Below are 26,648 nucleotides of genomic sequence, written 5' to 3'. Positions count from 1 at the left end.
GRATTTTCTTGAAATTAGGATTATAAAGATTAGTAATGAATCATATCCAGRCAGGTATATCTTTTTCTTTTTATTTCACATGAATCAGTTTTCCTCCCATATGGCATGCTGTATGATCGATTTTAAGATTGGATTGTGAGGTAATTGATGTGAGAGGCTGCTATGAGGATTTCTGAGGTCTATTTGAATAATACCCATAAAAATAAAACAGATTTTTTTATCTTTTAGTAGTTTGCTGTTGTTGGTCGTCATTATAAATTTTCTGCTTATTCCTCTCCATTTTTAACATCCAAAGCATTTTTTGAGGCAGTCGCTCTACAGCTGGAAAGAAATTTTCTTTTAGAACTGATTTTCTAAGTTAAAGATACTTAGAAAATTTCTCAGTTGGCTTTTCTATTTACCTTTTCCGTTACATACTGGAATAGAACAACCTGGTGTATGTTCTACTCTTTTAGTCTATTTGACTAATAAAATGCCTGAAGAAATGAAAGGGAAAACATAAAAGAAAGGCAAAATACTGATTCTTCTCAATTATGACCCCTCTTCCACTTAGTCAGCATAAGGAAGTTATTGCACTGTGTAAGGCTGTATGACTCTGTGCTACTGTAGGATCACATCATTTACATTTGAGTATTTTTTCCAGAGCCATTCATTCACGAGATGCATTTTGGATGTGACAGCTGTAAAACCTAAAGCAGCCTTGGTTTACCTGAAGATATATTTCTTTTTCTTCCTTCAGGTTTTTCTGTCACCTATATTTTTCTGATTGTTTTCTAACTTGTAGTTTYTGTTGGCAGTTTCTATGCATGTTATCTCTGCTAATTATCTTTGTTCCCACTTTCATTTCTGTTGCTTGTGTTCTCTTCTTGCAGTTGGATAGAATCTTTCTTCACATTATGCATATTCTATCTTTCTTGCTTTCTCCACTGCACAAGTGCTGTATTTTTCTTAGCTTTCACACTTACATTCCTACTATTTCTGCCTTGCATAAGTATTCTTTCATTGTTTAGTTCTGCAGTAGCTTGAAAGCTTCTTGGATCATCAGAGTTCTACTTAAATGAGATTGCTATGGCATCCCTCTGAAAATAAGGCAGGGTGTTGCCAGCATTTGAAAAATTGTCAGCTTTTATGGCAGAATAATTCAGATAGCTGGATAAATAATACCTTATGATGGCAATCCCCACCTCATCAAAGTGCATATTTCACTACGGTTCCATACCTCGTTTCTGACTATAAGTTTGCACCGCTACAAAGAACAGAGTGCAGAACATGTGTTGCCACAGTAGTTTGAATTTGATTCCAAAGATCTACTTTTATAGCACAAAATAAAACTGTTAACTCAAAAGAATTTTTCTAGGAAATTACTTGGGTTCCTTGTAGTCCTTTGTGTTAYTTGGTAGGTGGATTGGTATTTTCAGTTCTTGTTGCCTGGATGATAATGAATATGATGGCCTATACAGTGCGGCCAGTAAAGCACAAAATCTTGACAGACATTGCCTGTTCATGATATAGAGTATTATCATGAAGAARTTGTTAAAAATAATGCAGTATAGCTTTATGTTAAAGATCTTTGATAACATACATTTCTATTCTTTCAAAGGAAAAAAATAAGAAGGATATTACACTGCATGAAAGCTGGTGCCAGAAGTGCTTTAAAACATACTGATGCTAATTACAGAAGTCTGACTGTGTCCTTCTCGCAATAAAATCTGAAAGATAAACCTTACAAAAGAAAATTCAAGGATCATCTTGGGTAGTTGATCTCAGATCAYTTGATTAGCATCACAGAAGTTTCTGCTACATACCCTGGAATTCCCGGGGTATAAATGAAAAATCAGTATGATGCAACCATGTGGCTCTGATGGTTTGGTAATTCACTCATCTTCAGTCTCATAAGGAGACTTAATATCAAGGATATTGTATTTGTTACTATAAGGACTTCTGTTAGGGAGGTGATTCCCACTACTGAAAGGGATTCACAGAGAAGTTAAAAAGCCCAGCATAGGGCTTGCCTATGCAAGCCTGTTCCCCTTGATCAGTACAGGATAAAAGATAAATCATCTTACAGGTAGTGGGAATGAAGTGCAGTATAGAAAAATAATTATTAATGATTTCACAACTTAAAAATAACCAGATGTTCTATAATATATAATAGATAGTATATAGTGTAATAATACATATTCTGTATATACTACCTTGGATAAGAAAACATGTTTTGCRTTTGAAAATATGCAGTCGGTTTATTTCAGAAGTTCAGTAGAGAAACATATATTTCAGTAATACCAAAATGATCTGGTCAAATTTGTAAGTAGTTATTAGTTGGAGGTGATTAAAATAAGCAGATTTTACTGTAGAARTATATACTACTCCATTCTACATCCACCCACTACTCAGAAGTTAACCTGCCAGATGTTGGTCCATATAGAAGAATGAATTTTAATACTCRTATGTTTAGCAACCTTTGAGATTCTAAAACGATAACAAGTTACGAACAAACGAGCTCTCCAAATTAATCAAAGAAAGCTCAGTTTTGCTTGTTACATCTCTTGTATTGATTTTGTTTTACTTAYGCATTTCCTTTTACTACTCTTCACTTCAACATAAATGCACATGCCAGCACCTTCTTGTCCTAAGTCCTCTGTTGATAGTGATGTACATGTAGTAATCCATCTGATAAAGTATATATCAAAAGTGTGAATTACCAGTGGGATTCAAGAATTATTTGACTGTATACCTGTATTCTTGAATAACCCAATAAAAAGATCTTTAGAAGAGCTAGTCTGCTTCTGAACTGAATTTTAAGCTTTTTGGAATATATTTTAATTCAAGCTTCAATAGAGATTCTAGATACAAACAATCTCAGTGAGAAATTTTTTAAAAATTTTATTTCAAAACTTGAACTAACCTAGCTTTTAGGTCTAGAAACTTTTGCTGGTATATTAATTTTGATCAGGGGTGTGAATTTTGTTACGGTGTTTATGCTTTCACAGAAGGTAGTTCAGACATATACTTAAAGCAACAATGTTTCTTTCCTAGCGCAGTCTATTCTATTCAGTGAAGAAGTGATAGATAAACAGGCAAAGGCGCAGTGAAGGTTTACTGATACTGCTGTGTGGACAAATATTTCTGCATAGATCAAGTTATCTCTACACTTTGTTTCATAAGCAAGTCAAAAATCATTAATGATTTCCAAGTTAAAGTATTTGTTAAACAAATATTTGTTTAACAGATTGCTAAAATCCTTGCAGACATTTTTTTGTGACTGTATTTACAAAGAATGAATCTTATTTGTACAGAACACTGATAGGCTCTAGACACTCGTAAGGGAAATAAAGCATTTAAGTCCTTTCATAATTATCCTGACTCCATCCAACGTTGATGATGATTATCTAGGCGTTATCTTAGTTAATTTTTTGGTGATCTTTATCTGTGTACAAGTATCATAATAACGAGAAAACCTGTAGACATACTAAGCAGAATGAAATGAGATGACCTACTAGGACACTTTAATAGCTAATAAATTAAAATATCTTTTCTTCATCGGGTCAGTTGATTTTGGCTGGAGTTGGAAATTAGTCATGCAGGTCATATAGGTTCTTTACGGAGTCCTATACCTGCTAGTACAATTTCTGCATCTTTATTCCTGATGTAACTATGGCCATGCTATTAAATTCAATTAGTGTGAGTATGTGGCAAAGATTTTTTACATTGTTCCCACAGAGAAGTCCATTGTGAGATTTGCTGCAGGCTGTCGTTTTTGTCTGCCATCCAATGTATGTTGGCAAGAGGGTTGTGTACTAGACTTTGTGTCTGGTCACAGAAAAAATTYGTGCATCTCAGCCAGACCATTTTGTTATTCCTTTAGAATTAAAAGCATATGAAACAGATGCAGCTTAATAAGTTTTCTTTATAAATAACATTTAAATAACTTAGAACAATAAATTCAAATACAACTTAAAATAAAGTTTAATGCTGTAACAACAGAAAAAGCATGTATAACGATGGAAAAAACAGTATTAAAAGCTGTATGCCCTAACAGGAATTATACAAAAGATAGGATATGTTACATAAAAAACCATAATATGTCTGAATTTTTGCTTCGTCGTTATATAAAATGTTACTTTGTGAAAAGTGAGATGAAGTACATTATTTATTCCTATTCTTATTTTACATACACTATTTTGAAACATCTTTTAGAGCAGCATTAGGTATTTTTTTCATTAATAGATAGGAACATTTTGTAGTAGAGTAAACTTAATTTTTCCAAACTAACTCTTTTATATGAATACAACAATAAACATTTACAGGATTATATTTTTTTCTGATCATATAGTTTATGTATAGGATATCAGTTTCTTGGGGAAAGTATTTAAAATACTGCTCAACCTCCACGTTTACTGTTGACTTGATAATCTGACAACTCATTCCAGCAGCCTTTAAGTCTGACATATTTTACACAACATTATCATCTGCTTATTATTATTATAGCAGCCATATTTAAGAAGCAGATAGTTTTTTTTTAAATAAAATATTATCAGATAATCAAGTCATGACTTATTCTTCAGGGTAAATTAATTTAAAAACTACCCAGTTACAATGACTACGATAGTGATTGTACAACTCTTTAGAATTTTTTACAACTTTTAGTTAGTAAATCTGGTTTTGTGTATATTTTCAAATCTTTTTCATGTAGTCTCTTAAAAATAAACATAAATGCGCAAGTCCAGCTTGTTCAGTTTCTCAGTAGTATTCCAGCCTCTCTTGATACCTTGTCAAATAGTCTCCTTAAAAATAATCTTCCTGCTGGAACTAGTTCTGTATAGATCATTTATGATTAGGATATTGCCAGAGGAAGAAAGTGGGATGCTCTGTGTTCTTTCTTTGTTTTTTTACCTTTCATGGGAACACCTTTGTGGTTTAGTGTGACAAACATCTCTTTTCCTTTGTGTGTCCATTTTGCAGAAGCGTATGTATTATAATGGTTTTCTTCAATCAGTTCTATGAAGTTGCAGTCCTCATTGCATACTTTCTGTTGAGAATGAATAATAGTGTAGAGTAAATTAAGTACACGTGTTTTTTAAATACAAAGATRAGGGAAGATGAGAAGAATGTCCATCATATATTAAAAATGTTAATAATATGTATTATTTATTACAAGTCTTGAGTCCAAGTATCTAACTGAGTATTTTAGCTTAGCATATTCCCCCTTAGTAGTTCACATTTTTAATAAGGATGTAACTTTAATTGCTTTATCTTTAAATGAGCATAAAATTAGGAGGAAAGCATAGAATACATTTTTAATTTGTTAGGAATCATTTTAAACAAAGTTCACAGATATGACATTAAGATTATCTAAAACTATGTATTTTTAAGATAGTACATGATGATTGTGCATCAAGAAAAATTTGCATCCGTACCTTTCCGTACAGTCTTCCTGACTTGTTCATTGCAAGAAAGTATTCGCTTTCCACTCCTTTGATTGCCACTACTCCAACTGCCACTGTTCTGATTTCTAGAATACCTGCAAAGAAGCACAGTGATGTCTGTAAAGTGCTTGTTCGTTTCTGCAATCAACTTACAAGGTTTAATTAAACTAATGTTGTGTAATGTTTCTGTGTTTAATGGATATATGCAGCAAAGGTTCTTAAAAAGAAAACAGGAAAATACGTATTTATTCATGTGAAGAACAAGCTAGACTTTAAAAATCTGTACATGAACATGTCTGCACAAAATCACTTGAAGAAATCTCTGTGATAATTTTTAGTTACTATATTCTGAGGTTGCCATGTTAGTATAAGTAGTTTTTGTTTTCAAAAAAATCAGCGTATCTTAGAATTTATCAACTTCAGGGTTTCATTTGGAAGGATTATATGTGTAGTMATCAAGATTCACAGAATCTGTGTAAAGCCTGTATTTTGAAGACTTGTTTAGCTGTATCTTCTTGAACAAGAGTAAACCTTAGAACTTGCAAATGATAGAAAACAGACCACAGTGTCTTAAATAAGATAAAGGATTTGCTTGACCCTGCATGCTTTTAAAACCAATAGAAACTCTAAAGATACCTGCATTTGAAAACAATTAAAAGCTACTGTGAGAACTTACTTATTCAAATATTTTACACAGAAAACATTTGAAGTTATCGTAGATGAAAATAAAGTAATCTATATGGCTGATGAGTATCTGTGACAGCTTTCTGTGGTTGTTAYACTACGCTTAAGTTATCTGTAGCATAAAATATGTATTTCAGTAGATTAAAAAAAAAAATAAGACTGAGTGAAGGCAGGAGGATATTATAAGGTATTAAGGAACACCAGATAGCTTTCAAATTTAARTATTATTGATGTTTGTTTTAAGTAATACTTTAGAATTGTACTTCTGAGTTTGASCCATGTTTTTCCAATATTGAGTCACCTACAAAGCTGTATGTAGTAGGATTTGTATTATGACTCATTCCCCCAAAAGAAGAGGTCTTTCAAAGCCAGCCAACTACAGGCAGATTCCAGCAGCTAAGGAGTGGGGATGGAGGGGAGAGAGAGAGATTAAATATTACATTTTTGCAAGAACTACTTATGTTAATCTTTTTTACCCAAAAGAACGTTTTGCCCCAGAGATCCAGAATTAACTCTTTAGTGCATCCATCCATAGCCACTGATCTAATACTGACAACATTGTTGCAATTTCAGTAGGTGTTTGAGAATGTTAAGAATCATATTGTGTTACACTGTGGTCTGAGAGATGGCCTTTCTCTACCTTCTTTTTCTCTCTTTCAAGTTTGTATTGACTTTTCACAGTCAATACCACAAATGATGATAATTTTTCATTAATTAGTCTTCTAAAAGATGGCATGAGTATCTGAAATTTCTTCTTACTTATACCTTTTCTATACCATGATGTCTTTACTATTCTGTTTTAATTTCTTCTTATTCCTTGATTTACTCATGTATCAGCCCTAACCTGTTATTGCTTGCTTTTTTCTTCCTATTTCCCTACCAGTGGATCGGTTATCTCTTTTCTTGGTATGTGCTTTGCTGAGCATTCGTCTCTCTGAACACTTGTAGTTCTGTACTTCACTATAAAGCTAAGCCAACTTTAAATACAGCTTTCTGAATTCTTTGAGAAGTTCCACTCTGCGGCAGGCATAACAACAATTCTTGCAAAGGGCAATTTCTAACTGAAACTTACAAAAATGTATTAAATTTCATCTAAGTTTCACTTGAGAGAAACCACAGTGAAGGCTGAAGAACAGATGCACATCTGTATCTAGCCAAACAAAGAACAAAAGAGCAAAAAGGATCTCTGGGTCATCAAGTCCAGTTCTCTCCTAGCCTGGGATTAATATCAGATAATTCTCTTTTCATAGACTTTGCCAATACGAAATAGGAGTTGTTATTTCTTTGCCCCCAGTATTTCCACCAAAGGSTATTCAGAGCTTGATTTATTTTAATGGCTAGAGACTATCTAGTAATTTGCAATCTGCATGTTTACAGGGACAGCTTATGTTCATTTTTTCTTTTGCCTGTGTTGGCTGTTATCTTAAGAGGAGTTCTTTTCAAAACTGTTTTCTATTTATACAGGAGTAAAAAAGTAAAAGATTCAGAGTGATTCTGTAACGCAAATTACGCTAATAAGAATTGAGATTTCCTTGAGTAAGATGCTGTTGGCTGAAATTACAGCAGTAAGAAGTACTGCTACTTTTAAAAAGGAAATGCCAAAAGCTTTTGCCCAACATAATATTATTATTAGAATTGTACGTTTAGGTGGTTTTTTTTTGTTTTTTTTTTGTTTTGTTTTTTTTTCCCCCTGAAGTGGATGATGAAATTCATACTAACTTGTAAGAATTACTTTATTTTGGTTTGGGGTACTTGTTTTTGTATTTTATTTTCAGTTCAGACAAAAATGTCCTATATATGGAAACTTTACAGAAGAGTTTTGCTGTACTATCATTTCGTTGTGAGGTTGCAGAAGGTTGTCATTAAAGAATGAATAATCATAACTGTGTGGGCAAACAAAACTTATCCTGAAGGTGAATACATAGCACTTATTCAAGATATTTGAGTATACAAATAGAATTTGGCATTTTTTCCAACTTTTGAGTTAAAAATAGAAATTGGGGATGCTGAAATATTTTGTAAGCCTCCTGTAAGACAAATCTGAAGCACTTTAAATAAAATAAAATATTAGCTATCAAAATTATATTCTACACATATATTGAAAGGACAATATATGTAATAGATTTATAGTATTCAGAGCCTTTTGTGCATACAAACCAGTACATTTTTCATAATTAAAGACAGATCATTTGAGATTCATAAGCTGGAATTTAGTACTCTTTGCTACATTATTATTATATAATTTTCACAACTTTAAGCAATTAGATGCCCCCCAAAATTAGGGCTAACTCTCACATAAATAACATTTGACTCTGTTCTGTTGTCTCTTAACCAATCCCCCAAAAAGAAACAGTATGAATTTCTGCACCTTTTAATAGAATTGGCCATAGAAAAATTTTACTTTACTGGAGGGTAATCTGCATTTTTTAGAAATGCAGGAAGTGTTTTGCTTCTGAACGACTGAAGGTGTTAAAATTAACAACAAAACAGCAATATACTCTAAAGATTGACTTTATAAGGAACAGTAACCTGAATCAAGAAAATCTTGCTGAAGCTAGAGTGTCTTTTCTAATAYGTCTTCTTTGACTGTCTTTAGGACATGACTCTAAGACATGAACAAAATGAAAACGTGTTAATTTCTTTGCTSCTCTACTGGGAACTTAAATGTAGCTGTACTTCCGTCTTCATGTTTAATGCCTATTGGCAGATTCACTGGAAGGAGATAGATCTCAACATCAACAGAAAAACAGTAATGGAAGTAAAATTACTGTGTTATGTTATGCTTGAAGGTGATTTTATAGATGAAGGCAAAAATTTCTTCCTCACTGAAGTCAATAATAGGAGCTCGGCAAACGCAGTAGGGCAAGGATTTTACACAAATGGTAATTTCTTCAGTGAGGCAGGAGCAGTACGATAAGCTAAAATATTTTCTGTAAAAGCACAGAAATAGAGCAACTGCAAACTGGTTCATATTCTGAATTTGAATTTATTTAGCACCRGATACTTTAGACAAATGAGAAAGAAGCAACTACAGCCTAAATCAGAAAGTCTGCTCTCCTCTTTACTGTAATAGTACACTATTCATTGTCAAATCTGTTTTAGCAAGCCCATTCCTAAATGYGTCTGTTTGAAGTAGAAAATTCTAATCCTTTCAATCTCTGTTCATGAAAAGGAAAAATTCACCCAGCTATGATGAGAAAGGGAAATTTCTTATATTTAGATTTTATTTCCAAAAAACCCTCTCAGTTGTTCCATTTAAATATTCTGTCTTAATAACTTCAAAATTGCTTTAGAGACAAGCTTAAATTGCTAAGATGCTGCTGATGAGAAAGTCTTAAGTATCCTGAGTTTAAAAATGAAAATCTAAATTGTGTTTTTGAATTACTTTATCTAAAGGATCCACATAAATGCTCAGAAGATATTAAGAGAAGAGTTGAATTTACAGTGAGGTAACTGGGAAAGAAATCAGATTAAAGACAGAAAGTAAGCAAGCTGAAAATGGACCCACAAAATTGAAAACAATTGTAGTTGCTAGAAAATCAATATGAAATTCCAAACAATTTTATGTGGTTGCATGGTCAGTGTATAGAGTGTAGCTTAAAATTCCTGGAGTGAATGAAGTTTCCTGCAGAGCTGAAATTGTCCAGTGTACTTAAAAGATTACTGACACTCAGCTGAGACTGACAGTAGCTTTTCTGCAGGAGGAGATGACTGTAGATGCCGGCTGCAGTGTGTTCAGTCACTTTGGGCATTTAAGTATCAGACAATTGATAGAAATTCCAGGAGAAAAAACTGAAACAAAACAGCTGTTTGGGTTGAAGCAACAATTTTAGTGAGTGGAACTATTTCAGTTTTTTGAGACAATTTGCTTGCGTTTACTGGCATTGTGGTCTAAGATGGTGGTTTGTCAGTGCTTTACAAGTAGATACTTATATTTCTGGATTTATTCCGTGATTGTGAGATGGAGGACAGGACCATACCTTGGTCTGGTGATCTAGCTAGAAAAATTGGCATTTCACTATGTCACTGATACAAAATTGAATATTCTCATGTGAGATTATCCTTTTCTTGGGCAAATGGTATTGAATAATTTTATTCTGAGTCACCTGATATTAGTATTTTTTTTCTGTTATAATTAATAAGTTCATATTGATTTTTTTTTTATTTTTTTCTTTAAAAGTTATTTTAATAATATCATGAAGTTTTCTTTTTTTTTAAGTAAAGGTTTGCTTATGTTACTATAGAATGTTTTTACAGATTATATTAAACTAATTTCTAACTGGATGTTGCCACAGCTGACTTGGCATAGTTTTGTTTGCCCACAATATCCTCAAAAAGTAGTATCTTATCTTTGCCAACGTAATGAAAGCAGTGTGATTTTGCAAGATTAGAGAAGTTTGTTGTTAATCATTTTGCAGCCAGGAGTCTGAAAGAGTACAAAAACATAATATAAACAAATTCTTCATACATCTGAGAGCTGTTTTTTTAAAAAAACAAACTAACAAAGAAATCCCAAAACACAATAAATGCAGCAAGTTACTGCAGAAACAGAGGTGGGAACAGCCTGCTCAATGAAGCTTCCTTGGAAGAGAAAAGAACTTCTGAGACTAGATATTTTTTACCTGCTAGAGAGCTTCCATAACAGGAAGGTGGTAAGACTATTCAAGAAGATACAGAAAGAGATTTTAAAGTATGCATTTTGTTGAGTCCCTTATCAGCTGGCTCTTTTTCTAGATGTTTCATGTATTGCTGATATTCATGAAATATCTCATTGCATTTCTGGTCACTGCTCCTGTACTTGTTAGTGTACGTGTTTCTGTAGACACTAATATGAAGAAGAGTTTTGACGTCAAATACGTTTTTTCAATGAGGCATTCAGCAATTTTATCACAGCATTATTTTCTATTAGGTACATGTATTATGATAAAATGTTTCTGGAGGCTTAGCTACTGTGGCTTTTAGGTCTCCTAAATGCTGGAAAGAAGGAATAAAAGGGAAAGTAGAGTTTTTAAGGAAAGAAAAAGTCAAATAGGCAGGAACTAGCTGTTATTTTACACTCTTAGAATTTCCAAACTAGCTAATATATCTAAAGCGAATTTTTAAGTATGCTAAGAGCTTTACAGTACCGAATTTTGCTTAATACTATAGCAGTTTCTCTCGCATGGCCTCTCTGTGTATTGAAGCTGAAAAAAACTAGTCTGCTGTTGATGTTTAACGATATAAAAGCTGGCACCAACAACTAAGCACTTGTGAGGAATGTGTTTTTGAAACACCCTTTCCTAGGTAGCATTGTCTTAAAGTGTTTGAAACTTCAAAAGGGGAGCAGAAAAGACTTGGATGGAGAATAAGTCAAAACAGAATGAAACTTCTTAAATATGACTTTTGTTTCTAATTAATTAAATTTGGGGTATGTATTCATGAATTCAAGTGACCTTTAGAGGTGATTCAAGGCCAAGAAAAATACTCAATTCATTGATCATAAGAAAGAAGTTAATGGTATTTAAGGCTTTTTACTCCTTTGTTCTGGGTTTATTTAGTTAAAATTGTGTCTCTTAAAGCAACAAAGTACAAATAAAGATGGTCGATCATCCGGAATTTGGAAAATTTTGATAGCCTTTACTGGTGTTACTAGTGCATTCAGTGAGCCAGCATGGTAATGTTCATTAGCTGGTTTATTAAACTGGACTTTAAACTTTTTTTCCCAGAGGACTCTATCAATATTTGTTTTCTGAAAATAAGTGAATACTTTCACTGGATAGTTTTTAAGTCGTTGGTTTCGAGAAGCACTTACTGCTTTGTTTATCTTCTGAAAAAATAAAGGGTGTATATATGAAGCATTAATTTTTGCTCAGCTTACTTAATGACTTTTCAAAATATATTTATTTTAAAGTTCATCTTTAGGTAGCGAATTTGTATGCTCGTTCTGAAATATAAAGCCTAATGGTGTAAAGATTAGCACAAATACCTCATTTGAAAGATATTGTAGGATTATTTAATTGTTTGTCCCTTCCCCTCATTAATAAATTGATAAAATTTAGAATTTGCATTTGTAATCTGTACTGTCCTTAATGAGAGTGAGTTTCCAAGATGGTGCCACATAGAACTTTACTTTCCTAAGCTCTGTAAGTAGATTTGGATATAAAACTATGTGTTATAATAGTTTTAACAACAGGGTAGAGATCATTCCCACAGCAGGAATTTTCAGTCTATGGATATGGTTTTAATAAATGGTAACAGAAAACAAGTTACATGACAGGCACACCCCAGCTGGTACATACATTCACTATTACTTTCCTTTTCTATTTGTATTATTTTTACTTCTCCATGTGATACTTAGTGTCTAGATTTTATGGCATAACTGTCTGCAAAATACATTGTTATTTATGGCAGAGACCAATATGAAAGGCTAAAAAAAGCTTTTTATTAGGAGGCTTTGTGTTGTATCCATGCATGCCTTTACTGTTCATGCGTAGAATGTCTGAAGCACTCTAGTTATAAATATGACTAGAAATGATTTGCATAGAAACAATAGATCTGTCAAGGATTTTCAATAGTCCAGTTGAAGCTACCGATTCAGTACAGTGCCAGACATCTGGATATCATGGACAAATGTCCAAAGCACTCAAAATTCCCATTTTCCTCCTGTACCTAATTTTCAAGCAGGAAAATTGTAGTTGTCTCAGGAACCATGAGAGACAATACAGATTTATTCCTTGAGGACTTGATGCAGCATATTTTTGGTCAGGCACCTCAAGTAGCAGAATTAGCTTCTAAGACTGSAAGTTCATATTCAGAACAGCTGTTTGGTTAAGCGTAAGTGACTGAGGGTTGATTAGTTTATTTGCAATTCTATGGGCAGAAAAACAGTAGGCATGCTATTTAAAACATCAACTAATTGATAAGCAAAAGACCATCTATTTTGCTACTATGGTGGATTTTCGTTTATTGATCATTTTAAAGCTTGCTTTCTTGACATTTTACTGCCCATAATTTTCTAAGCTGTTGGTTAATCCCCAAAACAGTTCAATACATGGATTGCTAGATAGAGCAACTTAATAGTAAACCATTTTATTGGTGGTGTTCAACAGTTGGCAGATAAGATAGTTACGAAAGTTAAGCCATGTGATGGTTTCTGAGAGAAACCACTAACTTGCTAAGTGCTATGAAGATAGCATAAAAAGGGTAAGATGAGAACCAAACAGAAGAAACAAAGCAGAACAGGGAACTAAAATGACTATTTAGAAATGTTGTTGTTTTACTTACAAGATTTCTTCTTTGCATTTGTACTTGGACTTTTGGGTGTTCACCCTTATGACAGAAAAGGAAGGAGTAAGCTAAATTCCAATTTTGAGTCTGCTGTTTGAAGTATTTATTTACTCAGTTTTACATGCATCATCAACTGTATAATCTGACCTTTCTGAAATTGTATTACTGGTATGACAGCATGAGAAGAAAAATCTGGTTTGAATTTTGAGACTGATGTTTAGGAAATGAACCTTTCTTTTTCTTAGAACCTTACCCCATTTAATTTGCAGTCTGAGTGAGAAATACTAAAATCCATAATACCTTTTCCAGTTACTTTTCAAATTGAATGAGAAATGTAAAATAGTGCTTATCAGTTGACAATACTTTGTAAACTTTATCTCCACTAAGTATTGTAGCAAGGATTTCAGTCACAATATTCTCTTGAATAAAAATGTGTATGATTCCTTATTGCTGAAAAGAAATTGTTCAGAATGGCTGAGAATACTTCTCTTTATTGTAAAACCTCTGACTGTCCTTTAAAGCTGGTGGGTTACGTAGCCTTCGATATCAAAGGAAAGCTTCCTTCCTTTTTGTAAGTGATGGTTTAATAAGAATTGATCTAGGAAATTCTGACTCTAAGTTGCGTTCTGTATTATGTATGTCTCCTTGGACTGTTAGCACTTTGAACCACTCTGTTTCCAGTATGCCTCTCAATCTGATCTTGAAAACAAAGGGAGCGTGACATTCTTCACTTAAGTAGATTGTAAAATTTTGGAACTTCAATTTAGAAGTCTGTCTTGCGGACAGCTGTATATAGTATCAACCACTGAATACCATGCCCCAAGCAAGCATAGACTGATAAATTTGTCATTGAATTCATTAAAACCCTTCACTTTTGCTGATCTCCGCTGTGCATTTCTTGTAAATATTTTCTTGAACCGCTTCTTATACAGTACTTAGTCACTTCTCATTTTTGCTGGAAACTACATTGTGGTAAAAATTGCCTCGGAGCTAAACATATGCTTATACTGGAAAAAAATGTGTATTTTTAGAATTAAGATTGTAAGTTAAGAATTTATGTCCTATAAAACCAAAGTCTTAATCTTCAGTCTGACATAGCACTCTTTTATTATGGCATTAATAATTTAATTTACTGATATTAAAAATAGGGGAATAAAGGAGGATAGAACAACAGTTTACAAATTTAGGGTTTCAGTGCTTATGGCTGTTTTGATTACCTGACGCTTGGAAAATTGCACATAGGACCAGAGTCTCCTATCTTTCCAAATTGTTCCTTAATGCAAAAGTCTTCAAGTAAATTAACTTGTTCCTTGGTATTTATCACTATTCTACTTTCATCTGGAAAAAGGCTTCTGTCTTAATATTATTTCCTAGTATCAATGCTGATTAAATTCCCTTCTCCCTTTCATGTGTATAATTAGTGATCATAGTTGACATAAAATTAGTCATTTATCACATCTTTCTGGAAGACTTTTTCTCCTGATTTTCTTAAGAAAATTGGAGAGCATATGCACATATCATTTGTCTTTTGTGTGAGAAAGTCAGTGATTAGTTATTGTATTCTAAAGAATTCTTGTGATATTCTGTGAAGTTCTTGTGATATTATGTTTTGTATCTGTATAAGCTGGCTATGGACAGTAGTAAATATGATATAATTATTATGTACATATTACCTGACAAAAGGTGCTAGCCTCCTCTCGAAGTTAAAGGAGGCAAAAATACATTTGCATGAAAGCCTGTTCTTTTTTATAGGAACATTTCTTTTTTATTCACTCACCCTAGAGATGTACCTGGTTTATTCTGTATATTTTATTGTCTGCAACTATTCCTGTCACAGCTTTACTGGTTCCTGGCATAGGCTTTACAGAGGAATATTACAGTCACATACTGGAGACAAACTGAATCTAAAAACTCCTTTCTTGTTCTTTTAGGATTATTTAGAATTACACACTGTTGACAAACATTACTAAGTACTATTTTTAAATGCTCACAAATGGCCGCAATGACATGCTCAGTGCTGAAAACTGAAAAATCCATTTAAATACAAAGTAAAATGTGTTCTTAATAGTGAAAATGTTTTCCAGATATAGTTAGTAGCTGAATTATATAAAACAAGTAAAATTGAGAAAGTGAACAACAAGAAGCTAAGTACTTATGTAAAAGGTAGAGCAAATATTATCCAACTGAATATTTTGTTCAATTTTGAAACTCAATCACTCCAGGCTTGTTTCTTGGTTTAGAAATAGCTGAAGCCAGACATCTTAATATATTAATCACAGCATCTACAAGAACACAAGCAGGCACTATGTAATTCCTTTCAGGGTTCAAAATGCAAGAAGCTGCTAAGAAAGTTGTGCTAACCTCTTGCTGCACCACAGAGTGGGTAGTGATAGAAACCAGCTGTCTCATTCTTAATGCCTTCAAAACATTACTGGACATATATCTAGATGATCCGGTCTCTCAAATTCTTTGGGTTTGCTAATGACAAATAATTCAGATTTTAGTTGAACTTGCAAAATCTACAACAGACCAACTGAAATGTAGACTAAAACAAAATGAATACAAAATCCGAAACAAAACCCAAAGCAATCAATTCATCTAATCCAAATGTGATTAAATAAATAATGATTTTTGAACCTGGAATTTTCTCAGGTCTTGCTCATTATACAGTTCAAAATGGGTGTTTGCCCGTTATTCAACGATCAGTAGATTTTTATCTACTGATAGTAGACAAGAAGTAGTTTATTTTGAGCTTAATATTTCCTTGTCTTAATTGTCATTAATTTACCTCTAGTTACAAACAGTTTTATCAGTCCACAATTTCTTTGTCTAAGGTGAAATCCTGACTGTGGGGAAATCCATAGGATGTTTGCCAGTGACTTACRAACATGCAGAATTTCAAAATTTCTGTCTTTGTCTACATCACCAGATGTTTACAAATACGTTGATTTCCTCCAATTAATCTTTAGTTGGCTTCTAGCTCTATAGTTTCATGTCAAAATTGAAAAAACAGCATCGGCAGCAATGGAGAAAATTATTCCTTTCATTCAGAAACAACTACTGTTACTGGACTAACTATATCAAGGGTGTGGCAGCCAAATTTCTCTCTTATTTTGTGTTTATTTGTGTATTTTTAAAATTTTTATGTTTTTTAATTTTTCTTAATGCAGCTGAAGTTTTCAGATGCAAAAAACAAACTATTTTGTTGTAATGACTTCAGATGCTAAGATGTAGAGGAAATCAGCTGTTACCTGTTACCCTTTTAGGTCTAATGATACAAATATTCATGCACACAACTTAGTTTTGCCCATGTGAATAATCTTGTAGTCTGTGAAAATGCTGTTGTGACTAATGTCACGTAAATATTTTCTAGAATGAATTATTTGTAATGCCATGCCTGTAGTAGATCCTGAAAGGTGATGGGTTTGTAAACACATATGCCTCTGCTGTATAAATTTATTTTTATTTAAATTTATTTTATTTTTATTGTAGTACTATGAGCTGACAATTCCAGAAGGATGCTATCAAAACAGCACATGTGGTGACCATGAGACCTGATTCGAGATTGCTTATCACATTACAGCGTTAAGCACTCCGCAGCATCTGCTGCTGGTCAGCTTTGTTACCTTTGCCATAGCTTGACCACGGCCTTTCTGCGCTTAGTTTTTCCCAACTATTACAAAGAAACAACATTATTAGCTTTTCAGTGGGAGTTACTTGTACTTGAAAACTGGAAGGAAGGACTCTAGAAGCACAGTCTGCATGCTTCCAGTGTGTCACTATGTAACGATGCTGTGTTCTGAAGAGAAATTATCAGTCATGGCTAAAATGTAAAGTCGCGAAATAAATGAACTGRGTAGTTAACATAAAACATAAGTTTAACAGTATATTTTTATTATGAATTACTGATTTGTATTCACAACCTAGCTTCTCGTTGCTTTTGGTCTAATCCTATGTGTAATCCTCGTGTAAATCAGTGCAGTTATGTTTATTTCAATGAAGTTATGATTGTTCATATCAGCTRAAGGTCTAGAGGGGAAACTCTGAAGGTGAAAAGCTGCCTTGCATTGTTATCAGCTGATCCTTCACATTACCCCAGTCCTTCCATCTACAGGCTAGTTTAAAAGAAGGGTTTTCATGTAGGTGCTGCTGCCTATMTCCATCTTTATTTACTGTAACATCCTTAAAAACTTAGCTCTGATTTATGCCTGTGCCTGTAAACTGCAGAAGTTTGTTTTCTTGGCCCTCAGGACACACAGGTGCTATATGACTGTAGTRTGACTCTTTATTATAAAATTATCTATGAACAGTCCGTTAAAGTATTATTTAAGACATTAAATTATAAATATAAAATCCATCCAGCAGCCATATTATTATATYGATAGAATTGCAAATTTCCATCTCTAACAATATTCAAATTCCTTTTTTTGATAGACTGCAATGTAGTGCATTGGCACAAGACATACTTTTCTCTTGATCTTGAAAAAATACCACTCAGGCATTTGGTAACATCTTCAGACTGGAGCCTTTGGAACATTCTTCACTTTTCATTTTCTGTGCTACAATTGGCATAATTCTTATTTTGTTTTTTTATGTCTTGATATCATGAAATTCTGAGGAGCTCCATAGAAGTAATATGTAAGCAATTCATAGCAGAATATACAGACTCCTGTAAAATCTGGAAAGCAGGTGCTCTGTGATATGTAGATATATGAAAACATACTTTTCAGCTAATGGGCTTAAACAGGGACCTTATTCAAGTAAGGAAGAGTAAAATAAGTTCTCTGTAGGAAATCGTAACAYGGTAGAGATTTCTTCTGTAGGGTCATAGGGCTAGAGAACTCAAATGAGGGTTGGTGGGTTTTAATATTAGATTATATCTGGGCTGAGGAGCAGAGGCTACATAAGCAAATAAAGCGTTTGAGGCACATCATCACCTTAGGCTGCTGTGCTTCCCTAGTGATTGTAACAGGAAAGATCAGTTACACTAAACTCAGTAGGAAATTTTGCCCTATCAGAACTCTCTTGAAGACCATAAAGTTAAACCAGCACAGAGCCTGGCAGTACAGGTACTGGTACATTCTAAAATACATACAAAAAAGCTCTTTTTTTTTTTTTTTTTTTTTTTTTCTCTGACTGAAACAATTAAGGATATTCCAGTAACTTAGGATGATGAAGAAACCTTTTATTTATTTATTTATTTATTTTTGCTTAAAGCATTTGTGACTTCCACCATATTGCAACACGAATTTGGAGAAAAAGTAACAAAATTGAGAAAAATGTTGGGTTTTGCTGCACAGTGTGAAACAAAGTGTTTCTGTCTTTTTGCTCTTTTTATTTCATCTTAATTCATCCGTGACTATTGCTGTATTCTTGAGTCACGTGTGGATGCAAATATAACACCATAAAAAAGTTTTACATACATAGATTGTTATATATCTATAAAGTCTATCTGATGTAAGTAATGGAATCACTTTCTATTCAGTATAGGTATGTGGTTGTGTGGTTTTGATACAGCTCTAGAAAATGCAGTGTTAACATCCATTAATATCTTCTATAGTGAAAAATAAATTTGCACATATATTTGCTAACTTATGTTTGAAAAGTTATAGCTAAGTATGTTAAATTGAGTATCCTAAATTGGATATATTCTGGTGTATTGCATCCTAAAGCCCATATCCTGAGTAGCAGAATAAATAGAGATAGCAACATTACTCCAGAGATGTTAGTAAGATACAAATAAGAAGTGCTGACTTAAAAGTCAGAAAGCGATTACTGATGAAACAAGGATTTCATTTTTCTCTATGGCCAGTYGATATTACCAGGGTTATAGAATTTAAAGTATTTTACTTTTAATACATCTTACTAATATTTTATATATTGTGTAATAATAATTATATATTATAATAAATATTAATATATTTGCATATTTTAAAGCAAAGAAAATAATTTGTAGTGGCAGTAGTTTTTTATCTGGCATCCTTTAAGTTAGCTCCTGAACCAATTGGTAGGAAATCAGTAACTCATACTGATTTTGGTAGAGCCAGACTTTTACAAACTGCACATATTTTTCTCTTTCCTAATATGGGTCTTTCAGCTCCTGAGCAAACTTTTCCTTGATGAATCACAGGGTTAGATAGCTTTTCCACTAGTCAGTAACTTAACTCCTCCACAGCTGTGCAATGTTTCTTTGCTTTCAAAAACAACTCTTTAGACTATTAAAGATAGTTCATTGAAGTTTATCAGTAAACCAATATGAACGGAAGAGCCAAATCTCGATTCTAGACTGAAAAAATGAGCTAATGCTCTACTTTGCAAATGATTATTTTCTCAGGTTGATTACGTCTCTGTAGTTATTGAGAGTGTGGTTCAGTCAAATACTGTACAACTGAGAAGGGAACATCTTTTTAACGTAGAAACTTATGTTAATGAAATAAGCATGGCACAATCCCCCTGATGAGGTTCAAATCAGACTTTTTTGTACAAGACCACCTGTGAGGTAGAATGCAGCACATATGATTGCCAAAGTATACATGATTCTGCAGAGATCTGCTAACAGAAGCAAATTTAGGATGGAACTGCCGGATAGAAATTAAGGGGAAAATACGAAAAGCACCGTTCCACTTGGTGAGCCTGGGGCCAAAAGAGAGTCAGCTCATGGAACAGGAGCTACAGCTGGGAGTTCCACTTTGCTACACCGAGTTCCACAGAAAGTATGTGTAACTGCGGTGTTGAAGTATGGAAGTGTGCCGCACAATCCGAAGACAATCTAATAACTCATGATCCAAAATCTTCAGTATTTATACTGTGTAGCTGTATAGAGGCAGAAATATTCTGCATTTTCCTGCATGTGCAGACTCACCTATGTGAGTTTGGAGCTCACATAGTTAATTGTTTGGGCAGATAAGTATGATTACTTTCTTATGTAATTTGTACAAAACTAATATTTTTAAATTTTTCTCATATATAGATGAACTGTTTAGTGCAGGATATCCCTAACAAAAAAGAGATCACAGAAAGAAAAAATGAACTGTTAATGGGAAAAAGAGGAAAGAAAAAAAAAGATTTTTGTAATGTCAGCAATGAAATTTTTTGATATCTAAGAAAAAATGAGGTTAATTTTGGCAAAAACAGCTATTAGCTTCACAAGTATTAAAAGTTTTTGAAAATTTTCTCCATTATATTTAAGTATATCCTCCATCCCTAGATTATTTTCTGCTTATATAGGACCTGGAACTCATCACATTCTTTTAAATGATCAAAGCTCGGTTGATCACCATTTACTAAATTAAAGTTTTTATGCCTTCTATGTAACAAAATAACCTTCTAAATTCTGGTTTTTAAGTGATGATAGCATTAGCATTTTTGTATRGATCAGTATTGATTCCAGGGTTCTTTCTGGATAAAAGTGCCATTTCAGAAATTCTCATTAAATTATTCAGAATTTGTCCCAGAACAATATGATTAAAATAGACGCAATCAAATTAAAAAGACTGGATTATTTCATTAAAAAATTAGCAGAGCATGATTTCCTAGAAAGATGTGGTAATCTTTTTATTTCCTCTAATATTGTTGCATGACAGTTATGTTCAGTATTACAGACCAAATTTCTCAAGGCACACAAGCATGCAGAGAAGAAGGCGTACTCAGTAGTTTTGCTATGGTATTTACAATTTACTTGGCACCACTTTGCTAATTTGGACATTCTGGCTGAAATGCATATAAAATAATTTAAAATAGTGGTTTTTTTAATAGTTGTATTATTTCTGTTGCTCAATTTAAGAGGCATTTAAAGGGGCCAGTGTAGGTAGCCTACGACTCTTGACATTTATTTTATAACTTGAGCAAACTCTCCTAAGCCAGATTTCAAAATTGACGTGACATTTGGCTTCCTGTTAACTAATGACCTGCTAATGACTGCAACTCCAACATCAATTCACCCAAATGTATGGCTGGTATGCTAGTAGCGAAGTAGAAAAACATACCATACTATTGTCTCAATAATAAAATTTTGCTGCCTGACTGCTGAAACAGATGCTCAAACTGCTGTTTAGCACCCTGAAAACACAGTGCCATTACTGCAGGGTGGCAGGATGTAAAAGAGAGCAAGAGGCTCAAAACACCTGTACAGTTGCATGTTATTAAGTGTGAGGAAGCAGGGCCCATCCAGCTCCTTGGGGCTGGCCAACAGCAAGCAAGGAGGGTTCCTTACAGGGAAAAGGTTTTTGTTCTCTTTCTCAGCATGGTTTTCTCCTCTTAYGGACTTGTTCCTGCCTCCAGTCATGTTTTCTCTTACGTGATTAGGCAGGTGGACAGTATTTGTTTCCTAAGTGGATGAATAGTCTTTTTGAAATCATAATTTGGATGTAAGGTGCAAGAAAACCTTTCTTTTTCTCTGCCTTGTATACACTGTTACAGAGTGTTCTAAATAAGTGCTTGCTTGTTCTAGCTGTTGTGYATCTTTCTTCTTGGTTTTAAACTGAAGTAAGAAATATTGGCCAGGATCTTTGCGCGCTATTAAAAATGTGGAAGGTTCAATTATAGAGGTGGGGATTTACTTGAATTAGAAGAATGGCTTTTCGTTGCCATTTAGTTTGAAAATAGCCTCTTAAAATAGTATGCAGTTTAGGTTTTGATTAATAATAGCACTTGTGGACAGGGTGCTGTTTGGCTATTTGTCATGCTTGTAGTTTATATGTTTGCAGACGTGCAGAAACTTCTTTTTGTGCTATGTTGTAGCATGCTATTGTTTAGGGGTGCCACACTAATGAAAGCTAAAAGGTTGGCTGGAGAGCTCAATGAGGCTGAATCTCACTTTGGCCACAGACTCGTCTATGCCTCTATCCTTACATTAGGGAAGGATAAAATATTTTGCTGCAGCATTGGAAAAAGACATGGCCGTAGCCATTTCAAGGTTTCTTACCTGCTGGTTTTTCACGTAATGTAAACATAAAGCACTGCTGCTGAGGAAGATCTTCTACTGGCCTTTCCCACAGCATAAATTTGTCTTTGGTTGCAAGGTGGCCCTAATAAGCAAGTTTCTCTGCTACAAAATGTGTGTGTGTGTGTGAGAGTATATACATATATATATAGGGAGAGAGAGAGAGAGAAAATTCATGTATTTGCACTAAAAAAAATTACTTCYTAGACTTACATAGCTAGTTTTACTAAATGACCGTAAAATCTCACCAATAACCACTCAAGAACTGTCTGGATTTTTCTGTATAATCTTGCACATTATGTGCTGTATCTAAATGGTGTAAGCTACTTGGAAAGAAGCAAATGAACATTGTGGAATTGGAGTTGCTCTTTTTGGTGAAAGTTGCACTTTCCAGCTCTATTAGTACTCACTGTACTCTCTAGAATTAAGTAATCCTTTCTGTTTTTCTGCAGAGTTTCTGACCGGGAGTAAAGCTTTTGTTTTTATAAGGTCTTTTGTGGCAGAAGCTACAACAGGATTGGATGGTACTGGTTCATTCTCTGCTGTGTGCTACCTTCTTTCTCCGAGTTAGCTATATCAGCATTCACTCCTAAATCCGTATGCTCAATGGCTAGCCAGAAAGTCTGAACGTTGTGCCTCTGAGTTCATGTAGACCACTCAACAGCTAAATCCATCATGTAATGCAAATGGTATGCCATGTGCTATCCAAGAAGCCAGAAGGCCCTTCTAGTGGAGATTTCCATGCACCTGATAAGCATAAAAAACTTTACATTTACCACTACATTGCTTACAGCTGTGCATCAAATAACCTACAAAATTATGACACCAAGTCACCTGAGCAGCTACAGACAGCACAGCACAGCTACACATGCAACTGTGTTAAGATCTGATGTAAGTTGTGAAATTTTYTACTAATATTTCCTGCTCTAGATAATATATATGTTCATGTATAATCATTTCTGCCATTAACAATCATAAAGTTCTTCCTTTAGATATATTTACTGTACACAATCACTTCTGTTTGATTAAAATGTCAAATGACATTTGGCATTTAAAGGTCATAATAAAAAAACCTTGTAAATTAGCACAGATTAAACATATGATTCCTCTTAGTGAGGTTTTTTTTTCTTTTTGTGGAAGACATTACCTTCTAGCTAGACAAGCAGCAAACTTCCCAAGTATTAAAATGACTTGAGGACAAGTCTGATCAGCTTATTTTTATAGTCTATAGCACCTCCCAGTGTCTATTAGCATACTTAAAATAAAGCAAGACAGCTTACCAAAAATGGAAGTGAGGTAAGGCGAGTGTGTTACTAAGGGTTGAAATAGTAATGTTAGGAGACTGTCWAAAAATAACCAACCAAACAGCTAATGGGAGTGTTTGAAAAATATCTTAATGGTGGAGATGAGTGGTGATTCTTACTTCTCCCTATTTTAGATGTTCTTGTGGTTATAAGTTCTGTGGCACAGGCATGCTGCTTATGTTTTCATTTATGATTTTGCATTGATCTGTTGACATCCTGACTGTGATGAGTTTTGAAAAGCAGCATACTGAAGGAAAAAAAAACAATGTTTTTTAATAAAACATCTAGATTCTTTTGTCGTTTCAGCCTGTGTAGTTTTAATTTGAATTGTTAGATTCCCACTATAACTTTGAATTTAAAAGCGCAAATCCCCAATTGCAATAAGTTGACTTTACTGATGTTAACTGGCCTACATTGTTCTGTTGGTAAATTGTGCAGGTACTAGATTTGTGTCCTAGGCAGCATGTGAATATTGTAAAGAAACCCTGCTAGAATTTAATCCTAATCTTGTKCTCTGTTTCAAAAGCTAAATAATAATTAAGAGAGCCTATTGATTACATTGGTATTTTTATTGCCTGTTTTGTTTTCATGAAGTTGTCAGACACATCTGTGAATATCTGTTTCCAACTTTTCAACACCAATTGTTACAAAGAATATTTTCCATTTGTGTAAATGATGTCATTGTTATGAATGTTTTGAAGTTTGACATTCCAGTGCTGTAAGTGTTAACCTCTATTATGTTATTGGCRTAGGAATTTTCACTGTTAACTTTTTCTTAAGAATGTTTCTAAATTACATTCACCAGAAGGCTAACTTGACCTTTCCATCAGCTCATTTCCAGAATTAAAAATTAAAAATAAAGATAAAGGTCAAAAAAGACAATTGAAATACCGTTGCCAAATATAGTCATAGACAGTCAATTATGCAATGAAAGCAGTGTGCCACCCAAGAAGAGTTACAGCCTTCATTTGGCTAAACTGATTCTGTTTTGATGAGAAAAATGTTCCAAAATATACTACTAGTTGATAAGTCTTGCAGTGTGGAGCAGTATAATTACATGTTTTAGACGTCTTGGTGCTCCTGAACTTAAAGGAGGATGGAAGGGAAAACAGGGCTTTGCTCAGTACTCTAAGATCCTAGAAATCTTAAAAATCACTTTCAGATACTCAATGCAGAAGGCTGGAAGCTGCAAAGAGGGAAGTCTGGATTTTCTTTTTCTTTTCTTTTTTTTCTTTTTTTTCTTTCTTTCTTTTTTTTTCCCCCCCCCCCAAGAAAGAGTACTTTAGGAATTAAATATTCTATCAAGTTACTGTAAAGTCTGTTTACCAGTATGGAAAATTGCTTCTTTGAGATTCCCTTAAGCTCTGTGTTCTGTCCAGCTCCTCACTTCAGTTATTTTAGTTTGAAATTAATATTCCGTTATATTCCATAGTATTTACTGTCTATAATATTACTGCACAATTCTCTTCTAGATTTGGTGATTTCTTCACTAATAACTTTTACAGCTCTTTACACAGAGGCAAATAATTCCCCTTTATGGAGGCACAGAGAGTTTGAAGAATTTCTCCCAAAGTCTGTAAACAAATTGCTTAAAATTTGGATTAGCCTCAAATCTCTTCAGTCTCAGGTCAAGGCCACTTCAGCACATTTTCTTCAGGATGGAGCAATAACATGCTTAATGAAACAATACTGATTTTTTTTTTTTTACATTCATAAATTATAAACAATGAGGAGAAAAAAACTATGTGGGTGATGGGACTGTAATTTATCCTTTTAAACAAATATATCCATTAACTACTTCAGCAGTTAGTTACTAGATTTGATGGATGGTAATGTAATGTAATATTTTCCATTTCTGATAAACCTCACTACTGAGAGATTCGGAAAAAAACTGCAGAGTCACAACCAAATTACAAAGGTATATTAAAGTCAAGTGTATCAATTTAGCTGAGTAGACTCACCCTAAAGGTTTTTTACTACTTGCATGCTCTTAGCTTATCTCCCAGTTTTGAAGCAYGCACAGACATGTGGTGTAAATTAGCTTGGGAAGCAGCTAATTGTGCACAAGCTCAGAGGTTGGGTTCTCCCCTTGCACAGCTTACACATTCACACAGTGCTCAGAGAGCAAGTATAAAGTGCTACTGTTCCTATTTGCTTATTTTTCAACTTTTAAGTACCATACGCAGAAAAGTTGGTATCAATTTAAGAAGCAAACTCAAAAATTTTTCTGGAGTTTCATGGCACTTTGTGTCATCCTTTCCTGTCATCTTGTGCCAGTTGAATCCTGATCTGGACAGATAGATGGGCTCTGAAGAATCCTGCTGCAATGATTCAAGACTTTATTCCCACCTTTCTTCTTCTCACTTCCTTCAAATTATTCTTATCAAAAAGTCAGCTAAAGATGGCAGCCAGGCATATACCTCAGCTGCTGCTGCTAACAGCATCTTTGCTTAAATCCATCTTGGCACTGTATGTTAAGTTAACAGAGGAAATACATATATTGTCATTAAATTAAACCCCTTTCTGGTGAAATAAAAGATCAGCAGAATAATAATGTGAAGCAAAAGTACATCAAGGTTTATCTTCCGCTTAGGCCAGCACATTGATTGAACTAAAAAACCTTGAAAAAATCAGGAATGCAGTTACAAAGACAGACTTTCTATATGGTTAGAGTGCACATAGTCCTTAACTGAATCTGGAACATCAATACTTGACTGCTTCTGAAGCTATTGAGAGAAATTTGCTGGGCATGCTGACAATCCTGCCTTGAAATATATTTTATGATTTTTAGATATTGAGTCTTTTGTTTCTTTATGTAATATGTATTTAAATAACAAAAATCAAATTTGGTATAATGGCATGGCATACATATCCCAACATCTATTTTATAGTAAAAAGTATATATAAAATGCTATTGAAAATCGCTTTGATTTCTAAGTGGGTTTGAGTATTAAACTGCTAAAATGCATTTAAAATATATTTTGTTATCAGTTTAGGGTCTAGCTTTGAAGAAAAATGAGGTAGAGT

General features: G+C 33.7%; 2 protein-coding genes across 4 annotated transcripts in view; one reads left to right on the top strand and one right to left on the bottom strand.

Moving 5' to 3' along the window:
* FAM227B (family with sequence similarity 227 member B) overlaps nt 1-26,648 on the top strand; it is an 82,550-nt gene that overhangs the window by 19,786 nt on the left and 36,116 nt on the right. The gene's annotated exons all lie outside the window — the stretch shown is intronic.
* FGF7 (fibroblast growth factor 7) overlaps nt 3,943-26,648 on the bottom strand; it is a 28,290-nt gene continuing 5,584 nt past the window's right edge. For all 3 annotated transcript variants that reach the window (XM_085303429.1, XM_085303430.1, XM_085303428.1), the window contains exons 3-4: nt 5,418-5,521; nt 3,943-5,029 (exon numbers count right to left, since the gene is read on the bottom strand). In XM_085303429.1, coding sequence (XP_085159555.1) covers nt 4,835-5,029; nt 5,418-5,521 — 299 coding nt within the window. In that variant the 3' untranslated portion in view covers nt 3,943-4,834. The remainder of the gene's footprint in view (nt 5,030-5,417; nt 5,522-26,648) is intronic.

The sequence above is a fragment of the Rhea americana genome, unplaced genomic scaffold (assembly GCF_003343005.1).
Source record: "Rhea americana isolate MKP2758 unplaced genomic scaffold, rheAme1 scaffold_2, whole genome shotgun sequence".
Taxonomy (NCBI): Eukaryota; Metazoa; Chordata; class Aves; order Rheiformes; family Rheidae; genus Rhea; species Rhea americana.
This window is presented reverse-complemented; position numbering and strand designations above follow the sequence as displayed.